Below are 25,257 nucleotides of genomic sequence, written 5' to 3' on the forward strand. Positions count from 1 at the left end.
TGTACACTCCAGCAAAATAAACACAATAAACAAGAATAAACATTGACAACATGTTAATTAAACATCTGTGTATAAATTTGAGGCAACAGGTCCAGATGGACAAATGAGGACAGACATTTACAACTGAAATGGATCAGTTTTCAGAGAGTTATATATCAATGCTTATCTTATCAAAAACTCAAATAATGTAGGTAATGTGGCACAAAAACAACTGGGTGCTCCCACAATGCGGCCATGACATCAGATGCCCAAAATGCTAGTTTGTTAATCAAATAGTTTCACATTAAGTCATTAGTCAATGTAAAAGTAATTTTTCTACATCGGCTTTGAGAATTTACTTAAATAAGTTTGGCCTTTTTAATTTAGTTTTATTAAAAAACAAACCAAAGTATTTCTTCTGTTTTGACTTGTATTATTTGAGTAAGAACTCATATAGATCTCACTGCAGGAGTTATGTGGGGAATCTCAGCACGAAGCCGTCACAAAGGCTTGTAACTCAAAGCATGTTGCAGCATCTGTTTTTATATTGAATGTAATGCATGATTGTTTCTTGTTGTGCCTCATTTTTCAGTAACTTATGGATGGGTGGAAGGATGATGGTGCGGATCAATGACGTTTAGAATCATACTTTAATGTAAATTAGGCAGGGAGAATGTAGGAAAGCCTATTTTTGTCCCAGAGAAGTACTTCTTCAAACATCCCCTTTTAATTCTTACTATTTTTTCCTGACTTGCTTTATTCATTCAAATTATTTGTCTCTTCCCGAACAGTCCGGACTGCAGTGGGACCCTCTGTTGGAGAGCCTCTGTGGCTTCTTCCTGCGCCAACTTTCCAACAAACAAAGCAGTGAAAGAGGCAGTGTGTGATTTATTAGGGCCCGATTCACTGGCAGTGAGCAAGAATGCTGCCAGACATTGTTGCATTGTTGCAGCGCCTTTAGTTTCAAACTCAAACCATGCAATTTCAGTCGTTAATGTGTCAAATAAAACATTATTTTCACTTAATTTAAATGCAAATGCTTTGCTAATTCCTGCATGTGATTTCTTTTATGTACCATCAATTATATCATTAGAGCCTTCAAAGGAATCTAATCATGAAAGTTATGGAGTTTAACTCCTTTCTGCTCATAAAAGACTGGGTAAAAAGTAAAAAAGTGACAATAAAAGTCTAAATTAAGGGCTAAATATGACAAAATCCACTGATTTGTCCTCTGACATAAATATCAGGAGATACTGAGCTACAAAAAATGGCTTAAAAACTTGATTTTAGTTCTGCTTGGCACAAATAAACATTTTAGATGAAATATTAACTTCATAAGTCTGAATGAAGAGCTACTAAATCAGTTGTGACGACATGCACTTATTTACTTCATTGGACAAAAGTATTCAGGATGAGACCAAATTCTGACCGAAAAACTAAAAAAAATAAAAAATTAATGTCATGAATCTTTAATAAATGAATCCAGCATCTGTTGGTAAACTGGCCAATAATTATTTTAAATTCTAACTTTGCTATTAAGATTAAAATACAGAAAAATATACAACTACTTTTAACTTTAGCGACTAAAAACACTTTAAAAAGTCAATTGAGATAGCACCTAAACTATAAAATGAAGGACATTTGGTCTTTTGGAGGAGAATAAGATCAAAGTATGTTTTCTAATGATTATTTCAAGCAATAACAGTTAAAATAATTGTGAGTTTTCTGTATCATCGACTTTAATGGAACAACATTTCTTTAAAACTTGTGTAAACATTGAGTCTTTCGTTGACTGAAACTCCACTTCCCATGTTGCATTGCGAGGGGGGAGTCTCCACCGCACATGTGCGTACGCTGAATAGCAGGCATGAACTGAAGTGTGCATAACCCGTCAATAATATTCCACTTTTTGTGGCGTTTCTGGCTCGGTCCAGCGGGACAGCATGGCCTCAGAGGAGGGCGACGCTCTGCTATTTTTAATCTACCAGCACCTGAAGGTGAACGGCTACAAGAAAGCTGCCAAAGGGCTGGAAAAACACGTAACTCAGGTAAGAAGTTGCCACTGATTCCTTGATTTTTGTGCAGCTGGTCTGATTTGGTTCTGCGTGGGGGGGTTATTTTAAAGTTACATTCAGCGAAAGTAGCGATTTCATTGCTGTTTGAAGATCGGAAATGCGTTTCTGGCTTGTTATGTAACATTTATAGTTGCATTAAATTTAAATGGGATGTTTTATGCTTCAGTGACTGTCGGAGAGCTGCTCCTCAGCTCGTGCGCGTGTGTCACAGTGTGTGGAGCCTTGTTCAGGCCTCCTGGAGGAAAAGAACATAATGTTACAGGAGCTGCATGGTCGTTTTGAAACAGCCCTGCTGCAGGCCTGCTGCTGCACACTGACCCAGAATCCACAACCTCTCACATCTTTCCACCAGATAGTGTTTAAATCCAAATAACAGCAGCAGTTAAATTGGTTAATCAATTATCTGATAAGGAGATAAATTGACATCTAGTTTGAGTGTTCTCATTAGTGGAGTGGATTTAACTAGTATAAATGTCATTAAAAAGAGATAATTTGCTGTTTTTCTGTGTCTTACATCATAGTTATTGGAGTATTTTTGGGATGTTTCGTGAGATTTTGACGTCTGCACACAGGCTTCAAAGAGACAACTTTAAAATCTTTTAAACGCACGTTATTCTAATTAGTATCAGTATTTTAAATCTTTAAAGACCACCTTTTTGCTCCCTTTATAAACTCTTTACATTTTAATTTATCACTGCCTGTGTTCAGTCCAAACTTTAATTTAAATCAGACCAGTTCAGGCTGGTTTTAAGCTCCAAGCCCAATCATAATCAGCCTGTAACCAGTTAGTGTTGTTTTTCACCCTCGACGCTCATGCTTAACACCACCTCTGCTGTACTTTTTCTTGCTTGTGCACGCACAAAGAATGTGCTGCTTCTTCATTTTCCCTTCGGGAAACCTGAGCTTTGTTCAGCCACAAGTTTCAGATTTCAGGCTCCGACTGTTTGCTAAAAACATCCGAAGTTACGAACAGAATCACAACGGTTTCTGTGATGGTTTAAAAACCTGCCTTAGCGTCACATCTTCCATCTGTTTGAACTTCGTTATAACCCTCATGATCCTTTTAATGTCAGATAAAACACTAACAGAGAAACTAAATAATTTCTTGGAGAAAAAACGATGTTGTGGATATTTTCCAGTCTGGTTTTCGCAGATTTCTCTCCACTGAAACTGCTCTACTTGAAGTTTTTCGTGACCTTTTGATGGTAGCTGACTCGGGAGGTTTTATTTGTACCACCTCTGCCTTTGTATCTTGATAATAAACCGACTCAAGGACTTGTTTGGGATTACTGGAGATCTTTTAGTGCTCGTTTCAATCAACAGTCCTGCCTTGTGGGGTACCTCAGGGATCTGTTATGGGTCCGATTCTCTTTTTGCTTTACATATTCTCTCTCAAGGCCAAGTCACAATGATATTCCTTATCCTCTCTATGTTGATGACATCCAGTTATACTGTTCTCTCAGAGCAGAAATCAAACGATGGTTAAAGACCACTTTGTTCACTTGAATACCGATAAAACAGAAACTTTGATCACGTGACTTCAGAAATTAGGCAGGATACCAGCTTCCGTTCAGTCAAGCCTCAGATGACAGTTCGGTCTCCTCCAAACAGCTGTTTTTATCATTTAAGGAATATTTGGGCACCAACAGAGATCTTAGTTGGAACCTCATTCTTTCCGCTGAGTCGTATTTAAAAAAGATAAATAAAAAAAGCAGCTAAAGACATTTTTAAACAGACGAGTCTTTAAGTAATTGGTGTTTTATGTTTTTGTTGTTATGACGTGTTGAGCTTTTAGTTCTTGTTTTCTTGTGAAACACTTTTATCTGTTAAAATCGCTTTATAAATACATTTTACGTACTTATTAGCCTTCTTTAATATTGCCAGTTGTGTATATTTAGCATGAACTCAGATTTAATGGCATCTTGAGGACAGTCTGGTTTAAAACAGACTTGTAGTGTTTCAAAAGTTGGAAATGCTCTATTTTTTTGTTTGTTTTTGTATTTGTTTGCAGGTGGAAACACCAGAGGAGAGCTCAAACCTTCATGATATCTACACCGGATGGATGAAGTAAGTCCAACATGTGACATATGTCGTCAATATCAGCAGAAAAAGGCTTTGAAAATATGTTTTTTTTTAATAACAGATCAGCATTTGGCCTGATTGGGGCTAATTTAAAGATTATCCAACCACATTAAAGTGAGATATAATCTAAACCTTTCTTTAAAATATTGTATTTGTAGCTTTAGATGTAAATTGAAGTAGTTTTTCTGGGTCCCCCCCCCCCCCCCCCCTCCCCACACTGACTGTAATTATGAGCCACCACAGTAAGAATTACTGAGTTTAAATTCACCTCTAAGCATAAAGTTAATTGTTTTCTCTCTTAACTTCTTCACTGATCATTTGATGTTTTTTCTCATCTGCTTGTTTCTTCTTTTATCTTTTGAATTTGATCTTTTTAGCTTTTTGGATTCGCACACAGCTCAGTTTATTGTGTATCTGAACGGGACTCGAACAGCTCTGTGTGAGTCCTCCTGTGAATGGCTGCCAAGCCTTTTTTCCCCCCAGTGCATTCTGGGACTGACTTCAAATCCCTGCCACCCTGATAAGGATTAAACATAAATGACTGAATGGATGACATCAGCTCATTTTGATGCACTAAAAAGACACAAATCTCCATGGAAACACATGGTGTTGGTCTTCTTTGCTCCCACATTTGTTTATCCTGTTATACTATATTTACAAGATAATTCTCCCTCCTACAATGAGTCACTAACTGAGAATAACTTCCCGCTGTGGGGTTCAGCAGTAAACACGTTGGACATCTTTTAAGCCCTCCTTTATGTAAATAATCTTAAACTCTTATCTTTTAGCCCAACAAACTCTCAAACTCTCACTCTGCGCATGAAATGTTTAGCAAACTCCACAAGTAAAAGTCCTAATTTATGTCTAAAGACTGATTTTTAGGGCTCCATTACTCCTATTGTTTAACCAAACCATAAAAGCTACAAGTATGAGACACTTTTTAAGTATTAACGTGTGACATTCAGTGGTCAAGTTTGAGAAAAGAACCATTTTAAATGCCGTCCAGCCTTTATTGAGCAACTTCCTGCATCTGTTTGAGTGAAAACTAACAACTTCTCCGAAGAACTTTGTTCTCCTGCAGAGATTTCCTGTTCTGGAAGAACCAAACCAGATGTTTATTTGTGTGTTTTTTACCTTAATCTGTGCTGAATTCGCTTTGCTTCTTCATGTTTCCGCTTCTTTGATGAGCTCGATCCATTTTTAAAACAAATATTTAGTCTTAAATTTCTCATAAAGCACCATCCACAACCACCGTTTCCTCAACCTTCGTCTTCTTCACCCTCTGAACAGTACAGTACTCTTCTTCTTCATGCTTTTTATAGCATTTATATGCCTGTTAGAGTCAGGAGTCGCATGTTTATTACCTTGAAGTTAGAGATCTTTCAGATTCAGAAGTAGATTCCTTTAAAATGGATCTAGTTGAGCTAAATGTTTCTGACTTGTTAGCTCACACCTGGGGCGGAAAGCCGAGCTTTTCCACCGTATTAATGGGCGCCATATCTTTAGCAACAGCCAGCGGGACACACGTTAGAAACGAGGGCAGCGTTTCTCCCAGCCGATCCATTTCCAAATATCTGAAGACACGGGAACGAGCAGCTTCCTGCTAGCTGCCATGTTGGTTTTAGTGTCTCTACAGAAGCCCAAAGAGAGCGTTGGTGGTGCTTCTTAGAGGGGGAAAAACAGCTTTTTCATTAAAAACAAATCGTCATAAACGGCAAATTTGAGTTAATCGATGAAATAGATTTATCGGCCAGCTCAGCTTTCCTCTGCAAACGGAGGTTTAGGACCAAAGGAAGGAGTTGGGATCAGCCCAGTCAGGCTTCATAACCTCAGTCATCGTCCTCAAAGTCCAGTAACCCAACAACTTTATCACGTTAGCAACGATAAGCCGACTCTGTCCCTCGGATGCATTGATCAGACGCCACTTTCAACACAACAAATGGACGTGCTGAAGTATTAAATATGGTCTCACATTCATACAAACGCAGCCATACTTCCTCATCTTATACGAACACTTCCTGGTCTCCGAGTCGCCTCTGCTTGACGTCCAGTAGACCTTGATGCCTTTGTGTTTTGCAGGCTTTGCTCTCTGGCTCAGGACGCCAAGCAGGAGACTGAAGACTCTGGCAGTTTGAAGAAGAAAAGCATCAAACCAGAACCTGTTACCAGCGAAGAGGAAGAGGCAGCGGAGGCCAAACCTCAGCTCGGTGTGTTTTTTGAGTTAGGGGCAAAAACATTTAGACGCTTCTCACTACATGTTAGTTTAATATCTCTTATATCGTTATTGTTGGGGGGAAATCTTGACGTTTTCGGTATTTATTAGCTCAGATCTTGGCACCGGTGAATAAGAAAAATGATGAAAACATATTTGTTCTGCTTTTCAGAGACGAATGCAGATGTTGTTGAGTCATCCAGCACAGAGAGAGACGCTGAGACGGTCTCTGAGCAGCAGCTGGATGCTGCTAATAAAACCCAAACAACAAAGGCAGGCGGCGAGAGGTCCGACGGCTCTGAGGCTGAGGTGGAGGAAGACGAGATGAAGATGGAAGAATCGAACACGCAGCAGGAGGTGAGTGGGTTTTAAGTAGTTCAGAGGGGCAACGGTGAGCCGTTTCAAACCCGATTCCTGTTAATTTCCCCAAACTTTGCACGCCATCACACCTTTTATCGCTCCGATCTGTGTTTGGGTCTGTTTGGGTCTGTGAATGGAGACCAATGAAGCTGTGGTAAATAAGCACATGTTCTGTATTTTACAAATGATGTGGCATCATGTAGGGTTTTTTTCTTTCATTTATCGTGTTGAAAGCCCTTTTATTCCTTCGTTTAGTTGAGATTTTCACATAGATTTTCTTCAGCATCATCTGTAGTGGAACCTCATCATGAAGGAAAAGGAGCCAACATGTGGAGACCAAATATAAAAGATGCCTCATTATATTATTTCTTGGTCGACTTTCAACAGTGTCCTCAGTGAAGGAGCGGATTTGTATCGTTTAAATGTGTGGTTTAGGCATAAGAAAGTTTTTCTCCCTGCACATCAAGCTGCTCATTAACTGAGCGTTTCATCCAGCTAAGTCATCGGAAACCTACACGTTTAATGCAAATATGCTCACGTTAACATTTTCAACTGTGACTTTTATGCAATTAAAGTATTTTAGGGGCATTAAATGCATTTATTTTTCCAAAAAAAAGTCTTTCTTTCATATTTTATATAGATTAGAAGAAACTGTAACATCTGTTTGTACTTGAAGTGGTCAAACTGTCCTCTTCGGTGTGACACGAGAAGCTTTGAGGCTTTAAAGAGGTTTGTGAAATCAGCCGGAGGCCAACAACAGCTGCAGCGAGCAGTTTCTGAAAGAACAACTTGTCTCGTGTTAGTCAGGCAGAACGGATCAGTTTTTACAGTAAATAATGTCCAAAAGTACCCGGGATCCAGGCTCCAATCACACTGACTGCATCTGACTGTTCTTTTAGGTGCAAAGTCCATGATTTCAGAACCATGATGATGCATTTAAGGAGAACCGTTTAGTCCATACTTACTTACTTACTGGTAGTTAATGAATTGGTTGTAAACAGAAATAAAGCTGCAGGTTGGTTTACATTTAACCTGGCCTTTAGTAAAAATGCATCTATAATCATCTCTGACTCTTCTCCAGCTTCAGTTTGCTGAAGTTCTCCTGATGTTCTGGTTAAAGTCTTGTTGTTGTACAGAAACCGGACTAACCAGATGTTGCCTTCAATGCTCAGCTGGGGTAACTGTTTGCCATCTTATCAGAGGCAGGTGAGACGGGGGGGTTAACGGTTACTTCAGCACAGCTGCCTTATTAACACATAAATGATCAATTATAAGAGCTTGAATTAAGGGCAACTGGACTTCGTCTTGGATCTTGAAGACGTTTCAACTCTCACCCGAAACTTCAGTTCTGGACTAGATGGTGGGGAGCATCGGCTAATAAGCAGAGAGGGTCGTTAGTGTCGCTGAGCCACCTGACCAATGTGTATGTTGTTAGTTATTATCGCCTCTGAATCGTCTGCCTGCCTGAAAGCATCCCAGGTTGTGAAACTGCCTGGAGGGGAGAGGCCTGAGATCACCTTGACCTGGAAGACTGAGAATCTTCATCAACATAAATGATCAACGTTTCTCTTACTCTTGGGTTACTGGAAGCCAGCGCACGTTGTTCTGGGAGAGTTTCTGTTTCTAAAGTACAGACGTGACTGAAGTGGAAACTCGCCCCTTCTCTGCCTTTGATTGGCTGTCACCTTGATGTTCTTCTTCTTTGACCGTCAAAAGTGGTGAAAAAACACACCCCGAAGCCCCGATAATCCAACGTAAAGTCAGTTGTAACTTTGTTTAAAGGCCTTGGACATTGTTGCAGCAGGAAGCCGCCACGATGAGACGCATAACTGCTGTCCAGACACCGTAACGATGTGCTGATACGTGGACACGGCCGCGCTGTTATCATATGCTTCTGAAACACACATTTCATGTCCTGTGTGTGCCGTGAGTCTGTTTTTCTTTCAGCTCCAGTGTGTGTGTGCTCTTTTATGTCAGCCCACTGATGCAGGAGGTGAAGCTGCCGGTGGCCCGGCTGGAAACCCCCGATTACTCTGCCTGACAGCTGCAGTTTAACACGGGACGGCACTTCGTTTCCATGCCATCTTTAACGCAACGAAGATGTTTCTGCTGAACGCAGTTATTGTTCGTTGGTTGAATTAAATGTGAGATCAGCGCCGTCTGCCAGGTTTTCGGCTGTAAAGCCGGATTATGTCTCGTACATGAGCAGAACGCTCTTCCTCTTCGCTGTGGCGCTCCGTTGTTGCCCTTTAACGCCACATCTGCTGCTCCAGATGGTCGATTGCCTTTTCACCTTTTAGATCAACAGCAGTCGTTTTATTCAACTCAACTCAAACTTCCCAAATAAATGCACGTTTTTGTTTCAGTTACCTTGGATGTGGCAGCTAAAACCAGCAGCTATCATGAATTCTTTGGACATTTCGTACTTATTTCTTGCAGCCGGCTTCTACCGAGACTAACGAGGGAAAAAGCTCTGGCTCTCCAACTCCAGAGTCTGAGGAAGTGGCTGAGCCCGCTCAGGGGGACTCCACCCCGGTCGAGCCCGCTCAGCCTGCGCCTGATCAGGCTGAAGAGGAGCTGCAGGCGCCTGATGCACCTGAGGCCTCCGGCTCAGACGGCGAGCAGGAGGAGGTGAATCAGGAGGTCGCTGATGAGCTGAAGCAGGTTAGTCAACAAGGAGTTTCTTTCCACCTCTTAAAGCGTTTCCACATTTGAGGCTTTAAATGCTTTTAATGCCTTTAACGGTTACCAGAACCCTCCTCCGCCACCAGAAATATCAGCTTTTTATTAGCACAGCTCATCCAAACAAAGCCATATAGAGCCTCTGTTCTCTCAACTCTCACTCAGCACATCTGCTACTTATTTTGTGGCGGACTTGGACTGGAGGAGGTGCATTGTTTGTGTTGTTTAACTCCCAGGAGGCAATGCTGAAAGCTGCATTCCTCGGCTGCTAATTTCCTAAAACTTTCTTATCATTTAGAAAAAACTACAAGGAACATTGGAGCAGTCGTGCAACAAGATGGTTGACGACTTTAGTCTAAGTAAAGTTGGATGAAGTGAAGAACAACAACAATAAAATCCAATAAAACAAGCTGAAACTAATGCTGTTGGAAAGCTTAAGTTCTTCAGATTTGAATGATGTGATTTCACAGATAACACTTACACTACATTGCCAAAAGTATTCGCTCATCTGCCTTTACTCCCATATGAACTTAAGTGACGTCCCATTCTTAATCCGTAGGGTTTAATATGATGTCGGCCCACCCTTTGCAGCTATGACAGCTTCAACTCTTCTGGGAAAGCTTTCCACGAGGTTTAGGAGTGTGTTTATGGGAATTTTTGACCATTCTTGGCCTGACTCACAGTCTCTGCTCTAATTCATCCCGAAGATGTTTTATCAGGTTGAGGTCAGGACTCTGTGCAGGCCAGTCAGGTTCTTCCACACCGAACTGGCTCATCCATGTCTTTATGGGCCTCGCTTTGTGCTCTGGTGCACAGTCCTGTTGGAACAGGAAGGGGCCGTCCCCAAACTGTTTCCACTAAGTTGGGAGCATGAAATTATCCAAAATCTGAAGCATTCAGAGCTCCTTTCACTGGAACTAAGGGGCCAAGCCCAGCTCCTGAAAAACAACCCCACACCATAATCCCCCCTCCACCAAACTTTACACTCGGCACAATGCAGTCAGACAAGCACCGTTCCCCTGGCAACCGCCAAACCCAGTAAAATAGTTGGTCCACAACAAGTGTTACACCCATAAAGACACAGTCCATCAGACCTCTACTGTAAATGGAGAGCTTTAAATTCACTTTCCTTTTTAAGGCAAAATATCCCAGAATTAGCTGTTCTTGAACCATCTGTTTCTGTGTCTGATCGTCACTGCTTTTATTTCTCTTCCCAGGAACCACAAGCAGCCGTGAACACGCCAGAGGTGGCAGAGCCTGTAAACACGCCAGAGGTGGCAGAGCCTGTAAACACGCCAGAGGTGGCAGAGCCCGTTTCCCCATCGGAGCAGATAGATGTAGATCAAACTGAATCCGCAGCTTCTCCCTCCCAGGAGGCCAATGAAGCAGAGTCCTTAGAGGATGAAGAAAGCACGGCTACAGAGGTACACCACTGGTTGTTAACCGAACCTGGTTATGCTCACAATGAGCTCAGGGTGCATTATGCCATTTAAGATTTGGGATTTAAGTGTTTATGCATTGGTTGGATGTTAGTTGACCCTGTAGAATAAAACGGGGAAAAAACCCTCCTGCAGGAACCCGGTCAGGCTGAGTCCGTCTCCTCTGAGCTGACAGCCAAGGAGACCAATGACCAGCCGGCAGAGAGCGAAGCCCCGCCCCCATCAGGTAGGACCAGCCGATAGATGCTTAATAATACTAATCTGTGGCATCTTTTCTTCTCTTTCTCACTGCTCTTTTGTTACAGCCTCTGACGGTATGAGGAGTCCAGGGTGGTGTCCACAGGTTTAATAGATATTTAAAATTAAACCGATACGACTCAGCAGCTGTTTCTGGTCTGAGCCAGCAGACGATAAACCGATCTGCTTCTTTCCAGATATGATATTCGCAGATATTGAAGTCTTTTCTGAAGTAGAGCTGTTGTTGTCCACCGCAGTAGTTGTTTTTTTTTCTTCTTTTTTTTCTATCGTGAGACTACACCTTAGTTTATTCATTTAAAACCAGTTAATGGAAATAACTCGTTTATTTTTACGGCTTCTCGCCTCAGATTTGCTTTGCTAGTGAAGTGAAACTACTCAGGCTCCAGATTTTTAGAAAAAAGATCTTCAAGAGAGTTATGTTCTTTATAAAACAAGAAGAAAACCTCATCAAAGTGCTTGTTAAGTCCACTAAAACGAAGAGAAACGGCAAATCTAAATAAAGAAGTTGGATACGTGACATCTTTAAACATGTTGGCAGAAACTAAATAAATAATTCATGTTTTTATTTATGAATCATTCAAACAAATTTGTATACCAATCTGTACTCTTCACACATAGTAAAAGTGAGTTTTTCAGCTTCAAGGTCCAATATGTCCTTGTCACAGTGTCCAATAGAAATGATTCTTAATCCAACCGACAGCTGGGATCATTCTGCTCGTTTTGATATGCAACACACGAGGTATCGGGTCACATGAAGTGCCTTAAAAGGTGATTATAAGCAGATAAAGCAATAAGGGACGTTTATATTACAGACTCCTAACGGCTGTAAATCTCTTTTCAGTTGAAACTGATGTAGAAAAAGCATTTCAGAACGTGTCGCTGTGATAAAACGCGTCTCCTTCTGCAGAGGTTCGACTCCTCTGGCAGCAGAGCTCGTCTTGTCATCACCGTCAGAATTTATGCGTGTGGTTTGTTTTTCAGTTTTCTCCGAGGTCAACAGATGGTAACGGTTTTAATGCTCTGGATCTGCTTGGAGCCCGATTCTTGCCTCTTGGGGCCATATTTTTCATTAAAGGCTTCTCTTTAATGGTCGACGATGTGGATGAACCGAACCTTAAGCTCTCCTCCGTTCTTTAAAGGCACTTCCTGTGGGGAACTCTACGTTTAATTTGTCACTGGAAATATTTTACGTCTGAAGAAGCTTTTCTTTTTTGTTCATTTCTTTGTCTGCAGCTGTTTTAGGAAAAAAAAGTGAGACGTGAAGTTAAATGTTTGTGCTTCAGCCGAGTAAAGTGTTCAACACCAAAAACCTTTTTAAAGAGTTGGAAAGGTTGTCGCCGAAGCCCGGAGAGACACGTCTGTGCCTCTCAGAGGGGTTCGGAAAGCTTCTCAGAGCTCGTTAGTCTGAGAAATTCGACCATCTGGATCTCCTCTACAAAGATATTTGGATTCACAGCAGATATTTTCACTTGTCAAACACTTTATTTACAATTCAAACTGCTCAAACTACTGGGAAGAAGCTCTTGTTGATGTTAATCTTCCTGTTGTGGCAGGTTTTAGGATCTGAGTCAGTTTGATTTTGGGGGGGAAAGATAAAAAAAATAACTTGGTTATAAAGTAAAAAGATGGCCAGATTAACAATAAAAATGTCAGCTATGATTTTAAAAAAGGTGTTTTACTGTCAATACAAGAGAGCTAAACGTCTTTTGTTAGTTAAAGTGTCACTTTTTATTCGCCTTGTTAGCAGCTAAAGTGGTCGGTGACATCAGCATGAGGTCATTGTTTAACCCTTTGTGTTAATCTCGCATTTTAGCAACAGGACTTTAAAATGCTTCAGCTTAAAGGTGGTTGGAGATGAAAAATAAATGAGAAAAATACTGAGTATCACTCAAAGTTCGTGAAGGTTAAAAATGAAACCTCCCACATTTGCATATGACGACATCATTGATGACATCACTGTGTGATGACACAACTTCAAGTTTTTTCCTTGTTTTTCTTTTCATCGATTCATGTGAATAAAATATTCAAAGTTTTCACGTTATTTTTGGGTAATTTTATCCACAAGCAACTACTATAAAGTTATAAAGTGAAATGCAGGTCATGATTTTGGCTTCAGTGGCCAAGATGAATGTGTTGCCAGGTGGGAAATGTAGTTTTATCGTACCAGAGACATAAAATGATCGTATTTTAGGGAAATTATCGTACACAAAATTGTAAACAAGATAAGTCTATTGATGCTCTATAGTCACTCTAGTGTTGAATAGCGTCTAACAGACTCACAGCTTTGCATCAGAAGTTGCGTTAGGCTAAATGTCCCCGTAAACAATGACGAGTGGGAACTAATGAGCCAAATCATGAGATTTGTTAGACTGGAGGCCACGACTGTTAGGAACTTCTGAGGCAAACGCGGCACGTAGCTCACATAGAAAAGCATTATTAGCTTGAAATTTGTCACATGGAAATGGAAACGCCTTCAGGGTTCACAAAAAAATCCGACAGACAGTTGCTGATTACAGCCACACATTCACAGAATGGTCAAATTAACGTATATGTGGCCTTTTTTGGGATTATTGATCGTACGTCGTACACAGGGCAAAATATCGTATAAATACGATAATTATCGTACACCTGGCAACACGGATGTCCGCACAGCTGCATTATGTGTCACCTTCGTGGGGTTTTATTTCATTCACTTCCTGTCAATTTACTCGAATATCTTGAAATAGTTCTCGCTTGTCGCAGTTCGGCGACGTTGGTGCTCAAACCGTTAGCTCAAGCTTCGGTTCGTCCTCGCCAAGCTGCTACAGCGATAAACCTTTGTAAAGAGAACTTTGAGACTTTTTATTTTTGTCTTAATTTTGGATCAATATAGGACCTTTTTGTTCTTTATCTCAAGTTGTTGAAGCAGAGTTTGGTCAAAAATTTGAACGAATACAGCTCAGGGGTCCCTCCCTCTCTGCTGTGCTTAAGTCCCGCCCACAAAGCCCCTCCCTTCTCTGCAGGCTAGTTACCATGGAAACTGGAAATGTCTGTTGATTGACAGCAGGTAGACTCCTGATTTTGGTTGTTTTCGCTTGAAAATCCATCCTGTTGGTCATTTAAAAAGAGCCTCATGACCCTAATTTCTTTTCTTTTGTTTTGCTGTCAGAACTTCGGAAAAAGTGAAGAATTAATCCGTATTTAATGTTTTTTTTGTTTTTTTAAAATGTTTTTCAGAAAATGACTCTGAAAATCCAACAGAGGAAGTGGAGAAATCTGAGGTAAGTTGAGACACAAGCTGAGGTGGAATAAACCAAAAAAAAAGGGGTGTGAACACTATCGTAATGTTCCCTGTAATGCGTTTCATCACTAAGGAGGCAGAAGGTGATGACATCACACCTGAGCTGCAGGCCGGCGACGAGCCAGCGGTGGAGGACCAAACCGACGCTGCTGCCGCCCCCGTCTCTCCCCCCGGTAACTACTTTGTCCATTTTACATCCCGTTTTATCCAGAACTAAAACTTTATCAGGCACCTTTTCATGAAAAATACAATAGATATGGATTCATAAATCTATCTATAGATGATATATTGGCACTGGTGTACCGTAAACCACTGGGCAACATGTTTTATTTGTAGATAAACAGATATTTTTGGTGTTTGCAGAAGAAGAAGAAGCAGCCGTGGCTCCAGAAGTGCAGGAAGACTCCATCATCCTCAACATCGAGGTCGACGACGGCAAAGCAGCCGAGCAGGAAACCAACCAGCAGCTCCCAGAGGAGCTCGCTGAGCCCTGCGGAGACTCCCAAACTCCCAAGAAAAAGAAGAAGAAGAAGAAAAAGGAAGATGAGACTCCTGCAGCTGACACACCGAGCACCGACGGCTCCTCTGTGGATCCACCCAGTGACACTCCTCTTACCGGCAAGTCTGCCAAAAAGAAAAAGAGAGACAAAAAGAGACATGAGGAGCCGCCGGAGGAAGAGGAAGATGAGAAGAAAGAGGAGGAGGTGACTCAAGTAGCTCCACCAGAGAAGAAGAAGGCTAAGAAAAGGAAAAGGGAGAGAGATGAGGCGGAGGAGAAGGAAGAGGAAACTCCAGAAAACAAACTTAAAAAGAAAAAGAAGAAGGTGAAAGGTGTGGAGGAGGGTGAGGCAGGAGGAGTGAGGGAGGAGGAGACGGTGTGTTCGCCAGAGGTGACGGAGGAAAAGAAGAAGAAGAAGAAGAGGAAGAGGGAGACAGAGGAGGTGCAGCCTGAAGAAACACCAGCAGAGGGCGATGAGGAGACACCAGAGTCCACCAGTGGTGGGTTTCTGTTTCACTTTGACACTTTATAACTGAACCTGTTCGGGTCATTTAACCGATTTTTCTACATTTCTGTCTCCTCAGCCAAAAAGAAACACCGTCTCAGGAAGAAGCTCAGCCTGAGGAAGAGACTAAGAATCCAAAAGAAAGAGGAGATCATGCTGAGGAGGATGAAGAAAGAAAGAAGCCTCACAGGAAGAAAGAAGTCAGTACTTTCTTTTTTAGGCCTTTAGACGCTTCTTCTTTTGCTGAGATTTCAGCTAATAGCTCTTTGGGAATCACCTTGTTGCTGCAGAAATCTTATTTTCTGTCTGTTAGACTGCATATTAGTAGAAAAAGCTGCATCATATTTCCTTCTTATTAGCTCTTTTCGATTGTAAGCATTCGAGCATCCAAGTGAGCAAGTGAGGTTAGATAAAGAGGATCATAAAGAGAGGAATAAGGGTTTTAATTAGTCTTGTTTTTATGACTTCTATGAGCTGTTTGAGTTAAGCGACTGAAAACAGCTGCAGCTATACTGGAAAAAGCTGAGAGAACGTATTCTTTGATAGGAAATAACTTTAAATTTACTGGAAACTTGTGATTTTTCCAGACAAAAACCGATGGAAGAGGAAACGGAGGAGACGCCACGACCAAAACCAACCAGAAGCCCCAAGGCTGACCACGCAGAAGAGAACGAAACGCCAAAGAGGAAGAAGAAGATGAAGATCAACGCGGAGCAGGAAGAAAACTCTTCAAAGGAAAACCAGCCTCCCAAAACAAAAAAAGAGAAGAAGAGTTTGGTGAACAGCCTGAACGCTGAGCCGCCGGAGGCCGACTCGTCCGAGCTTTCAAGCGAAGGGAAGAAGAAGAAGAAAAAGAAGAAAATGAAGGCGGATCAAGGCGAGGAAATGGAGATCACTGTGAACCAACTTCTACCTGCGAAGAAAACGAGTGAGTTTCCCTTTATCGCTCATTTAGTTTAAGTTTTCCAGGTCGCTGCAGTGCAGCTTGGACTGAAAGTCTAACATTTTATCATGTTTATGTGACTGATTTCCACAGAAAAGAACAGATTAGAGGATAAAGTGGAAGAGATGGAGTCTGCTGTGGACACACTGACTCCTTCGGCTGTTTCTGTGGTAGGAAACATCTTTTAGATACATGATCAGATGTTAACAGTATTTATTTAATGTCCTGCCTGTACCACACTGAACTGAGTTACTATGGAAACGACTCACCAATCAGATGACGGCTCTCTGCAGCCAAACTTAATATCATTGTTTGGAATAGTAGCATCATGGCCGCCTTGATTTGTACTCGTAAGGTTGATCTGTGCTTGTTTTTACACCTTCAAATATGCTGATAAAAGTAACATCAACGCCATTTTACACGTTTTTAGCCATCTTACTGTCGGTTATCTTACTGCCAATGCAATGCATTAACAAACAATCATGTTCTGGATGCGTAAAAGTAGCTTTTCTGCAGGTTTAAGCCTTTTGAGAAGTTACAGAAAGTGTATTTGGCCTCTCATGTGTCTGTTTATCACAAGTTTTATTTATAATGTCATCTCAGAGTCAAAGACGCAGTCCAATTCATGGTAATACAATCCTAATCCCATCCAATCATCCGTGCTGACGGTGCACGAGGCGACTGTGGGAAGAAAAAACTTCCTTTAAACAGGAAGAAACCTCCATCAGAACCAGGAAGGGCGGCTATCTGCTGAGAAAGAGAATAATAAAAGTTAATATCATATGTAAAGAGAGCAGAGGGGGGAGAGGTGCATCATGGGAGCTCCCCCAGCAGTCTGGGCCTATAGCAGCTTAACTATGGGATGTTTCAGGGTCACCTGAGCCATCCCTAACTATAAGCTTTATCAAAAAGGAAAGTTTTAAGCCAGATCTTAAAGGCAGAGGTGGTGTCTTCTCTGAGGTCAGATTCTGGGATTCTTAATCAGAAAGAGACGTTTCATCATGAAGGAACCGCAGAAGCTGGAGCTGCCGCTGTGCTGCAGGGTTTCTGCAGGGTTTCTGCAGGGTTTCTGCAAGGTTTCTGCAGGGTTTCTGCAAGGTTTCTGCAGGGTTTCTGCAGGGTTTCTTACACTTATAGGTTAAATAAAGCAGTAGAGTGGCCATTAACACATAACCACCCACATGTTCTTTTATTCACAGAAAAAGAAAAAGTCCTCAAAGAAGAAGACAAACTGAGTCAGTCTGGGTAAGACGCAGCACATTTTCCTCTTTTTCCAGACTCTGATCGCATCCCTTTCATTACAACTGGAAGAGTCAGAGGTTCCCATGAAGGCTGAATGTTTCACCTCAGGGTAAACGTGACTGATTGGGGTTTTCTTCCTTCCTACAGCGTATTCTCTGGTCAGCTGTCAGCCGAGGACGATCACATCTTGGACCTGAAAGCCCAAAACAGTGCCTTTTCTCCTGATTTCTGAGGGATCATCTGTGATGTTTTATGTTTTTCTTTGTCCTAAAACTGTGAATATAACATGATGTACCTGCAGTTTGTTCAAATCCCCTCAGAAGGTGAAGCTTTAACAGCTCTGTTATCTGTGAAATTCAATCTATGACTCCCTTAAACTGCAAGCCCCGCCCATCTAAGGTTTAGTTAAGACTTCATTTTTATAAAGTACCTATTTCTGAATTTAATTTTCTTTTAATCTGTCCAGAAACACTAAATTTCCAGCGATCAGAAAGAGGAAAAAGTAAAGTGGAAGCCTGAGGAGGTTGGATGCTGTTAAAAAGCTGCATGTCACCAAGCTCCACACGTCTTATTTAGAAATTAGCTTTAAGGGAACAAGCTGTGACAGTTGGAAGATTTCATTGATGAACTGTTTCTGTTTTGGGATGTTTTGTTACTGCTGTGTGTTTACAGTGATTCTTTAAGCTGTGAAGATGTTTTCTAATGGTTTTAGTTAACTGGACAAACTTACACTCCTGTTGTGCTCGTTGGAGGAAGAGCGTCGACGTATTAAAGTTGCTCCACTGTGGATAAAGAGAGAAAATAAAACCGATTCTGCTGCCGCTGTTTCATGCTATTAAACATTAAGCCTTCGTGGCGGGAGAGTCACCACAATAAAGTGTTTGTTTGACCAAAAGTCTTGTTTATTTCCTCAAACCTTTTCTGAAAAATGATGCGTACACACATTTATAAATATATATATATAAATATACGTCTAAATATACAACCACATACACGTCTAAAAAAAATATATATATATAAAAACGCACACGCACACACGTTTATATGTCTTTACACACATTTACACACGCGCAGGAACCTATGAGCACACGCACACACATGCTTATATGTCTTTACACACATACACACACATTTATACACGCGCACACACATTTACACACGCGCAGGAACCTATGAGCACACGCACACACATGCTTACATGTCTTTACACACATTTAAACACATACACACACATTTACACACACGCACCTTAACCTATGAGCACACGCACACACGTTTATATGTCTTTACACACATACACACACATTTACACACGCGCACACACGCGCCTTAACCTCCGAGCACACGCACACACATGTTTATATGTCTTTACACACATTTACACACATACACACACATTTACACGCGCGCACACTCATTTACACACGCGCAGGAACCTATGAGCACACGCACACACATGTTTATATGTCTTTACACCTATTTACACATACACGCACATTTACACACGCGCAGGAACCTATGAGCACACGCACACACATGTTTATATGTCTTTACACACATTTACACACATACACACACATTTACACACGCGCACACACATTTACACACGCGCAGGAACCTATGAGCACACGCACACACATGTTTATATGTCTTTACACACATTTACACACGCGCACACTCATTTACACACGCGCAGGAACCTATGAGCACACGCACACACATGTTTATATGTCTTTACACCTATTTACACACATACACACACATTTACACACGCGCACACACATTTACACACGCGCAGGAACCTATGAGCACACGCACACACATGTTTATATGTCTTTACACACATTTACACACATTTACACACGCGCACACACATTTACGCACGCGCAGGAACCTATGAGCACACGCACACACATGTTTATATGTCTTTACACACATTTACACACATACACACACATTTACACACGCGCACACACATTTACACACGCGCAGGAACCTATGAGCACACGCACACACATGTTTATATGTCTTTACACACATTTACACACGCGCACACACATTTACACACGAGCAGGAACATATGAGCACACGCACACACATGCTTATATGTCTTTACACACATTTACACACATTTACACACGCGCACACACATTTACACACGAGCAGGAACCTATGAGCACACGCACACACATGTTTATATGTCTTTACACACATTTACACACATTTACACACATACACACACATTTACACACGCGCAGGAACCTATGAGCACACGCACACACATGCTTATATGTCTTTACACACATTTACACACATTTACACACGCGCACACACATTTACACACGAGCAGGAACATATGAGCACACGCACACACATGTTTATATGTCTTTACACACATTTACACACATTTACACGCGCGCACACACATTTACACACGCGCAGGAACCTATGAGCACACGCACACACATGCTTATATGTCTTTACACACATACACACACATTTACACACGCGCACACACGCGTCTTAACCTATGAGCACACGCACACACATGTTTATATGTCTTTACACCTATTTACACATACACACACATTTACACACGCGCACACACATTTACACACGCGCAGGAACCTATGAGCACACGCACACACATGTTTATATGTCTTTACACACATTTACACACGCGCCTTAACCTCCGAGCACACGCACACACACGTTTATATGTCTTTACACACATACACACACATTTACACACATACACACACGCGCAGGAACCTATGAGCACACGCACACACATGCTTATATGTCTTTACACACATACACACACATTTACACACGCGCCTTAACCTATGAGCACACGCACACACATGCTTATATGTCTTTACACCTATTTACACACATACACACACATTTACACACGCGCACACACATTTACACACGCGCAGGAACCTATGAGCACACGCACACACATGTTTATATGTCTTTACACACATTTACACACATACACACACATTTACACGCGCGCACACTCATTTACACACGTGCAGGAACCTATGAGCACACGCACACACATGTTTATATGTTTTTACACCTATTTACACACATACACACACATTTACACACGCGCAGGAACCTATGAGCACACGCACACACATGTTTATATGTCTTTACACACATACACACACATTTACACACGCGCACACACATTTACACACGCGCAGGAACCTATGAGCACACGCACGCACATGCTTATATGTCTTTACACACATTTACACACATTTACACACGCGCACACACGCGCCTTAACCTCCGAGCACACGCACACACATGTTTATATGTCTTTACACACATTTACACACATTTACACACGCGCACACTCATTTACACACGCGCAGGAACCTATGAGCACACGCACACACATGTTTATATGTCTTTACACACATACACACACATTTACACACGCGCACACACATTTACACACGCGCAGGAACCTATGAGCACACGCACGCACATGCTTATATGTCTTTACACACATTTACACACATTTACACACGCGCACACACATTTACACACGCGCCTTAACCTCCGAGCACACGCACACACATGTTTATATGTCTTTACACACATTTACACACATACACACACATTTACACACATACACACACATTTACACACGCGCAGGAACCTATGAGCACATGCACACACGTTTATATGTCTTTACACACATTTACACACATTTACACACGCGCACACACGCGCCTTAACCTATGAGCACACGCACACACATGTTTATATGTCTTTACACACATACACACACATTTACACACGCGCACACACATTTACACACGCGCAGGAACCTATGAGCACATGCACACACGTTTATATGTCTTTACACACATTTACACACATTTACACACGCGCACACACGCGCCTTAACCTCCGAGCACACGCACACACATGTTTATATGTCTTTACACCTATTTACACACATACACACACATTTACACACGCGCACACACATTTACACACGCGCAGGAACCTATGAGCACACGCACGCACATGCTTATATGTCTTTACACACATTTACACACATTTACACACGCGCACACACGCGCCTTAACCTCCGAGCACACGCACACACATGTTTATATGTCTTTACACCTATTTACACACATACACACACATTTACACACGCGCACACACATTTACACACGCGCAGGAACCTATGAGCACACGCACACACATGCTTATATGTCTTTACACACATTTACACACGCGCACACACGCGCCTTAACCTATGAGCACACGCACACACATGTTTATATGTCTTTACACCTATTTACACACATACACACACATTTACACACGCGCAGGAACCTATGAGCACACGCACACACATGCTTATATGTCTTAACACACATGCGCTGGAACCTAAGAGCACACACATGCTTATGTGTATACGCACACATTCATTCATATAATATATTATATATATATATATATATAATGTGGCTAATGTAGTTTTTTTCAGGACTTTTATCCAAGTCCAACATTTATCAGCCTTTTGGCTGATTTTTGGTCTGTTGCATCTCCCCAAAAAGGCAGTTTTCTGGTGAATGAACCACTCTGGGTTTGTTTTTAAGTTTTATTTCTACATAAAATTATTTTTTTATTGTAGTTAAAGTCAAAGTCAGCTTTATTGTCAAATCTGCAATACATCCACAGACATACTGAAAACTGAAATTTCTCGACTCTCGGTCTCCCGGGCAACACAGAATAAAGCAAACAAGTCTTAACATGTAAGTAAATGTAAAAATATAAACAGTGAAGACATGAAGCATTTCCAGGGGGCTGTGAGCTCCGCTGCTGAAGGGTTCTGCAGCAGGAGGCGGTGCAGGTCAGATGCTCTCCATCGTCCCCCAGCAGAAGGAGCACATGATGGGGTGGAGCTCCAGCTCTTCTCAGTTTGTGGAGGCGTTGGTGAGCCTTCTTGGCCAGTGATTGCAGAAGAAGAAGAAGCAGCCGTGGCTCCAGAAGTGCAGGAAGACTCCATCATCCTCAACATCGAGGTCGACGACGGCAAAGCAGCCGAGCAGGAAACCAACCAGCAGCTCCCAGAGGAGCTCGCTGAGCCCTGCGGAGACTCCCAGACTCCCAAGAAAAAGAAGAAGAAGAACAAAAAGGAAGATGAGACTCCTGCAGCTGACACACCGAGCACCGACGGCTCCTCTGTGGATCCACCCAGTGACACTCCTCTTACCGGCAAGTCTGCCAAAAAGAAAAAGAGAGACAAAAAAGAGACATGAGGAGCCGCCGGAGGAAGAGGAAGATGAGAAGAAAGAGGAGGAGGTGACTCAAGTAGCTCCACCAGAGAAGAAGAAGGCTAAGAAAAGGAAAAGGGAGAGAGATGAGGCGGAAGAGAAGGAAGAGGAAACTCCAGAAAACAAACTTAAAAAGAAAAAGAAGAAGGTGAAAGGTGTGGAGGAGGGTGAGGCAGGAGGAGTGAGGGAGGAGGAGACGGTGTGTTCGCCAGAGGTGACGGAGGAAAAGAAGAAGAAGAAGAAGAGGAAGAAGGAGACAGAGGAGGTGCAGCCTGAAGAAACACCAGCAGAGGGCGATGAGGAGACACCAGAGTCCACCAGTGGTGGGTTTCTGTTTCACTTTGACACTTTATAACTGAACCTGTTCGGGTCATTTAACCGATTTTTCTACATTTCTGTCTCCTCAGCCAAAAAGAAACACCGTCTCAGGAAGAAGCTCAGCCTGAGGAAGAGACTAAGAATCCAAAAGAAAGAGGAGATCATGCTGAGGAGGATGAAGAAAGAAAGAAACCAGTACTTCCTTTTCCATCTTTAAACCTTTTTCCTTCTTTAAACCTTTTCCTTCTTTAAACCTTTTCCTTCTTTAAACCTTACATTCCTCTAACTACAGAAGTGTAAATACCAACATCCTGCTTCTGAGAAACAGGAAACTTCTCAGCTGTTGGATTCACTTCAGAGGTGCCGTCGTGTTGTCTTTAAAAAGAAAGAACCTGAAAGAAAGAATCCACATACATAACTTCTGCAGCTCTATTCTTTTACACAATATGTGCCATTCTGCACCATCTTCTGATGAATTGAAAGGCTGGAAAACACTGGGTCAAATCACATAAATGCACACAGCTGCATTCAAGTCCATTTTCTCACTGGGACTAATGAGAAATTATTCGTGGGAATGATGTTCTGTGTGGAAAAGTGATTACATGTAATTTCAGGACAAATCTGAACGAGTCGCAATCGGCAGAAAAATAAAACCGGCTCCATCACAGCCAGCAGAGCTTCACTGTCGCCCACTTTCAGCTCAAATCGGCACCAAAAGACGAATTTAAATCTCAGAGCTGTTTTTTCATTGGTGCAAACGCTCCCTGGGGTGAAAGGGATTTCTGGAGAGCAGGAAACTGTCGTCGTAATCTGCAGCTAATGAAAATGTGCGCTGATAATGAACCTTCTACCTGCAGCACATTCAGGGCAGCCGTCTGGGCTGCTGTTGTCCAAATTAAAACGGGTCTAAATTCATTACTTGTGCTTATCATGGATATTAAGAATAAACTATCTGGCCGATGGCGTTTTTCCCAGAAAAAACACACAATGCGGATGTAAGTGGGAACAAGCGTGGGCTCATTTTTCTTTTCTGCTCAAACAGAGGCCAGTAAAGCAGCTCCAAGCTGAGCTGAATTACCATTCGGAGGAGCTTCAGAGGGGTGTACGGGAAGATTAGCTCCGCCAGTGTGTCAAATGATGCCATAAAAACCCAAAACCTGCACTGACTCAACTCAAAGTGTGCTGGAATACACCAAAACAGACTTTTATACCAAAAACAGTGTATTTTAAACAGGTTTTTGTGAACGTTGGCAGATGAGCCACTTAGATACAGTCACAGTAGTAGCACTTTCTGAGGTAATTAAGCTAGTGTCACAAATGTTTGATCACATTATGTAACCCATTTCTTTTATATAAATAACACATACTTGTAAATTGAAATTAAGGTGTGTTTTTTATTTATTTATTTATGTAAAAGTAGGTAAATTTGACCAATTTACCCCACAAAAGCAAAGAGAAGGAAGCACACAACCTGTTAGTGAGCAGTTAAACCACAAATATGTATTTCATATAAGGGTAAATACTGACTTCTGTGTTTGTGATGAGATCTTTTTAACTAAAGACTGCTAATGTAGCTAATGCAACTGCAGACTGTGTTTCAGGTCCAAAAGGACTCGTCTAAAGCTCTCCTGTGAAAATATTCATTCCTGAATGCTCCCGTGCGGTCGGTTATTAGCTCTATTCTGTTATTAAGTGAGGCAGACTCATTTTAACCTGTCTAAACTTCTGCTAAATAGAAGCTGGAGTTCACCTGGACTCTTGTGTGCAGATAATAGCTGCGTAGAAAGCAGCAGATTGAACAAATCTGGAGGAAAATGCAGCTTCCTGTCGTCCCTGCATGGAAAACGGTGACAGTAAAGTATCCGTAATGTGTTCACGAGATAAGGTTGTTTGTTTATTTGAGCTGTGGTTTGGTCACGTTTTCTTGGAGGATTCATGATTAAACCTCAGAGTGGAAACACCTGTCGTCCGTCTCCTTATTTTCTTTATAGAGCCAAAACATAACCTGGTGACTAGTTTCTTATTTTTCACCGAACTGCAGATTTTAACCCACACAGAAGGACTG

The 25,257-nt window shown here is 41.8% G+C and overlaps 2 protein-coding genes across 3 annotated transcripts; both read left to right on the forward strand.

The window, feature by feature from the left end:
- The first annotated feature begins 1,810 nt into the window (after window positions 1–1,810).
- Window positions 1,811–18,437, forward strand: LOC140268366 (uncharacterized). 2 transcript variants are annotated; one of them, XM_072363180.1, is made up of 15 exons: window positions 1,811–2,027; window positions 4,066–4,121; window positions 6,216–6,343; window positions 6,521–6,705; window positions 9,148–9,372; window positions 10,608–10,814; window positions 10,965–11,055; window positions 14,304–14,347; window positions 14,441–14,540; window positions 14,731–15,366; window positions 15,451–15,571; window positions 15,959–16,299; window positions 16,408–16,484; window positions 17,514–17,559; window positions 17,704–18,437. In XM_072363180.1, the coding sequence occupies exons 1-14, from the start codon at window positions 1,923–1,925 to the stop codon at window positions 17,547–17,549; spliced, it is 2,352 nt and encodes a 783-aa protein (XP_072219281.1). In that variant the 5' UTR covers window positions 1,811–1,922; the 3' UTR covers window positions 17,550–17,559; window positions 17,704–18,437. The 2 variants fall into 2 exon arrangements, with proteins under 2 accessions (XP_072219281.1, XP_072219282.1); XM_072363181.1 differs by having other exon boundaries at window positions 14,734–15,366.
- Window positions 18,438–22,385: 3,948 nt separating this feature from the next.
- On the forward strand, window positions 22,386–23,409 carry LOC140269144 (uncharacterized). Its single transcript, XM_072364169.1, has 3 exons — window positions 22,386–22,517; window positions 22,561–23,197; window positions 23,282–23,409. Exons 1-3 carry the CDS (start codon window positions 22,386–22,388, stop codon window positions 23,407–23,409), a joined length of 897 nt encoding a protein of 298 aa, XP_072220270.1.
- The last annotated feature ends 1,848 nt before the right edge of the window (window positions 23,410–25,257 follow it).

This window comes from Leuresthes tenuis, unplaced genomic scaffold (genome assembly GCF_036924035.1).
Source record: "Leuresthes tenuis unplaced genomic scaffold, fLeuTen1.0.hap1 SCAF_14, whole genome shotgun sequence".
Classification (NCBI taxonomy): domain Eukaryota; kingdom Metazoa; phylum Chordata; class Actinopteri; order Atheriniformes; family Atherinopsidae; genus Leuresthes; species Leuresthes tenuis.

Excerpts from the sequence above, each read along its gene's own strand:
- LOC140269144 (XM_072364169.1), top strand. The coding sequence starts at position 22,386 with ATGAAGCATTTCCAGGGGGCTGTGAGCTCCGCTGCTGAAGGGTTCTGC. Across the intron at positions 22,518-22,560 it reads TGGAGCTCCAGCTCTTCTCA|AAGAAGAAGAAGCAGCCGTG; the intron begins GTTTGTGGAGGC and ends CAGTGATTGCAG. Across the intron at positions 23,198-23,281 it reads GACACCAGAGTCCACCAGTG|CCAAAAAGAAACACCGTCTC; the intron begins GTGGGTTTCTGT and ends CTGTCTCCTCAG.
- LOC140268366 (XM_072363180.1), top strand. The coding sequence starts at position 1,923 with ATGGCCTCAGAGGAGGGCGACGCTCTGCTATTTTTAATCTACCAGCAC. Across the intron at positions 2,028-4,065 it reads TGGAAAAACACGTAACTCAG|GTGGAAACACCAGAGGAGAG; the intron begins GTAAGAAGTTGC and ends ATTTGTTTGCAG. Across the intron at positions 16,300-16,407 it reads TCTACCTGCGAAGAAAACGA|AAAAGAACAGATTAGAGGAT; the intron begins GTGAGTTTCCCT and ends TGATTTCCACAG.